This window comes from Corylus avellana, chromosome ca2, assembly GCF_901000735.1.
Source record: "Corylus avellana chromosome ca2, CavTom2PMs-1.0".
In the NCBI taxonomy this organism is placed as follows: domain Eukaryota; kingdom Viridiplantae; phylum Streptophyta; class Magnoliopsida; order Fagales; family Betulaceae; genus Corylus; species Corylus avellana.
In genome coordinates this window covers 43,347,935-43,351,169 of record NC_081542.1, presented here as the reverse complement: position 1 = coordinate 43,351,169, position 3,235 = coordinate 43,347,935, and the positions used below count along the sequence as shown (strand labels likewise).

General features: G+C 34.8%; 1 protein-coding gene across 1 annotated transcript; it reads right to left on the bottom strand.

Annotated features, from left to right (window-relative positions):
* Positions 1-693: 693 nt before the first annotated feature.
* LOC132173068 (F-box/kelch-repeat protein At3g23880-like) lies at positions 694-2,056 on the bottom strand. The gene has a single exon (XM_059584638.1). It carries the CDS (start codon positions 1,975-1,977, stop codon positions 880-882), a length of 1,098 nt encoding a protein of 365 aa, XP_059440621.1. The 5' UTR covers positions 1,978-2,056; the 3' UTR covers positions 694-879.
* Between the last annotated feature and the right edge of the window lie 1,179 nt (positions 2,057-3,235).

Here is a 3,235-nt window from a genome sequence, read left to right as displayed (position 1 = left end):
GCAAATAGGGTAATAACATCCCATTTACCTATTCCTTAGTGATTCCTGAAAATCCACTTACCTAAGGTCTTAAAGTGATGTTTTACCCAGGGGTGGTTTTTGAAACTTAACCAACTTATTGGCATGAGGACTTGAGAAGAAACCTTGAAAAAGTTTATGTGATTTCAACCAGCTGAACCACCTTTTAAGGCAACACACATTACCTATTACACTTAAACATGTATGGTGATTTAAAAGATTAACAACCCTTATCAACTTTGACTTCATACAGTTCACAACAAAAATTTTCTGTTAGTATAACTAGTCAGAAGCTTCTTTTTTTTTATTAATGAAATTTAAAATTTCCAATATATAACTCTAAATAAATCCCAACATTAATAAGCCAAGATACTTTTAGGCATTGGAATTTATGAAAAATTGGGAAGTGCTCAAAAACATTGACCAGCCTAAATGTGCTATGTCATTTTTTTTTTAATCACATCTGGCCTCTAATCAAAGAGCTCAATTTTGAAAACTATGTCCAATGACCCCATCAACCACATCTAAGTCCCAAAACCTCTTCAAGAGTAAATTGCTATGAAATAGAAGGAAAGAACTATCAAAAAACAAACACAAGAGATACTAAACATATGGAAGAATGAAAAAATAATTCCACATGAAGTGTAAAAGAAATATTATCTGCATAACCCTTGTACTCCTTTAATCTCAAAATTCTCTCACTATTGCTCCAAAAGAGTATAAAATTTTGAGAAAGACATCATTTGACAATAATAAGCAGAAAATATTATCACAACACATATATGCGGCTTGAAACACGCTTGGAGCAGATATAGAAATATGGCCCTCAAGCATTGTCAACAATTGTTCTGCTTTTCAAATTCATTTCCTCCCATTAAAAGAAACTAGGGTCTCCATGTAAGTAACCACTTGCAACGAGTATGTTTCTCCATGAATTGGGAGATTAGTCATTTCTTTGGTCGAGGGGTCATACAAGACCATCTGTCCGTCAAGAATTTCAAAGAGCACGGCATCATTCTTCCAAAATCCTAAAGGTTGGGGTTGTTTAAAATCTGTAAACGGTCCAATACTGAAAAGCTTAGTCCATGAGTCCTTAACACCAACTTCAAGTAACAACCATATATCATAGCAAATCTCCGACATTCCTTTATCCCAGTCAGGAAATACCAGAGCGATCGATTCATTCAACACGAAAATCTCTGTCCAATCTGAAAATAGATTCAACCGAACATCATTTGGCATCGGTGTTTCTAGGAATACCTCGTTGCTCATGTCAAATGACAAAAGATTCCCCCTATAATCACCATATGCTTCCAAAGAAGCCATCCCATTGGTGTATATATTCATACCTCTAACATAACTATAAACAGGAGATATAGAAAACGGGGGAGTATCAACTTTTCTCCAAGAATCGGCACTTAAGCTATATACCTCACTTTGGGCCATCTTTCCCCTTGAGTAAGGGTCATAGAGAGTAAGAAGATTGATTATCTTGTAGTCATTAGTTTTCGCATCAAAACCAAATCCGATTCCATCAATGCCGAGTTGATGGCCATCGGGGACGAAGCGGGGTAGGTTTGATTTGGGGACAACCTTTGTTTCTTTAGTTGCAGGGTTCCATAAAACAACACGCAATGCATAGTCATCGTGGAGACAAACAAGACCATTGCAAGAACCCAAGACAATAAACGGGGGAGGTAGAGGTTGAGAATGTAATACTTGGAGCGTTTCATAAGAAAGCGTCGATACAACATCATTTTTGGTGATTTCATCGCGCATTTTAACGAGGAGGAGGGTGTTGCTGTTCTTCTTGTTGTGTAGGATGTGTTTTGCTACGAATTTTTGATGAGTAATGAGAGCGTACCAGGATTTGCAGACGCATTTGCATCGCAATACAGAGGCGACCGGAAGACACAGCAAAATCTCTGTCACCAAATCTTCAGGCAATTCCTTGGCCATCAACAGCAGCTTTTGGGGAAGTGGAAATGGAATTGGGGGTTTCTGAAGGATAGTTGCGCGTCTGTTGGTATTCCAAGTTTCTGAAGGATCGTGGGTTTTAGTTGTGTTTGTGTGTCAATGCCAGGCTTTTGACTTACCCCGAGTTAGGCCCTGCCCAATTCAAAGCCGCAGCCCACAAGAATGCTCAACAAACTGTGCGAGCGTGCGACTCCCACGACTGAAATGTTCTGCAAATGCTAAACAATTATTGTGTTGAATTATTGTTTTTATATATATAAATATATATACACGTACTCGTTTTTGTTTTTGAATAAACATGGTTTAATTAATAGAGAAAGTAAAATTACTCTTCAATAGCTCATTCAATCCAACATCTTTGAGACTATTAATAGACTTTTCGTCCTTCCATAATTGACATAGAAAAAAAAAATTTTATATATCCAAACTAGGTTGGAGGAAATTTCTTCAACTTATTCTATGAAAATGACAAGTGTCTTTTTTTCTAATAGCATGCGAGATGCACATGAGTTTTTAATATAATTTATTTCAATATTGTCCCTGCTATTAAAAAAACTTATAATTTTCACACGGTTAAAGGACATATGTCATTTTTTATAGATTAGGTTTGAAGAATTTTTTTCAATCCAGTTTGAAGGAAATCTCTATCCCTTCTTGCAGTAAATTTGTTGGAATAATTCATTAATTTACACGCTCAAAATGATTATTCTTTCATTATTTATTTGGTTCAAGTGTCCATATGAGGTACAGGGACTTTCAAATAAAAAAGTTGGAGCAAATAGCTTAATATTATTTTTACTTTTATCATCAAGTCTTGCCGTAAGAAATCGTTTGTTTGTAAGATTGGTATTCACATTTTTATGAAGAGCAATACTATATATTATCATTTTATTCATATATTATCTTTTTAAAGTTAATATGACGTTATCTCTCGTAACATTTGGTGTATAAAAATAATTTTTTTTTTAAGAGTCTCAGACCTCTTTTTGGGGATAAAAAGCGGATAAAATGAGAACATATAAAATTACTCTTTTTTATGAATCCTTAACATGACAATGACACATGTTTCATAAGGCTACATTTAAATAATAAGAAAATTAATTTTTTTTTTTTTTTTCCTTTTCCTTTGGAGTATTAGACTCTATTTGTTTTGGCGTTCACGTAAGTCATTTTACAAGAAAATGTTTTACGATGAAAACATTTTCCGGCGTTTGGCGCGCGCACGGAAAATCACAAAAAA

Bases quoted from the DNA above. Each gene is read 5' to 3' on its own strand.
- LOC132173068 (XM_059584638.1), bottom strand. From the start codon at position 1,977: ATGGCCAAGGAATTGCCTGAAGATTTGGTGACAGAGATTTTGCTGTGT.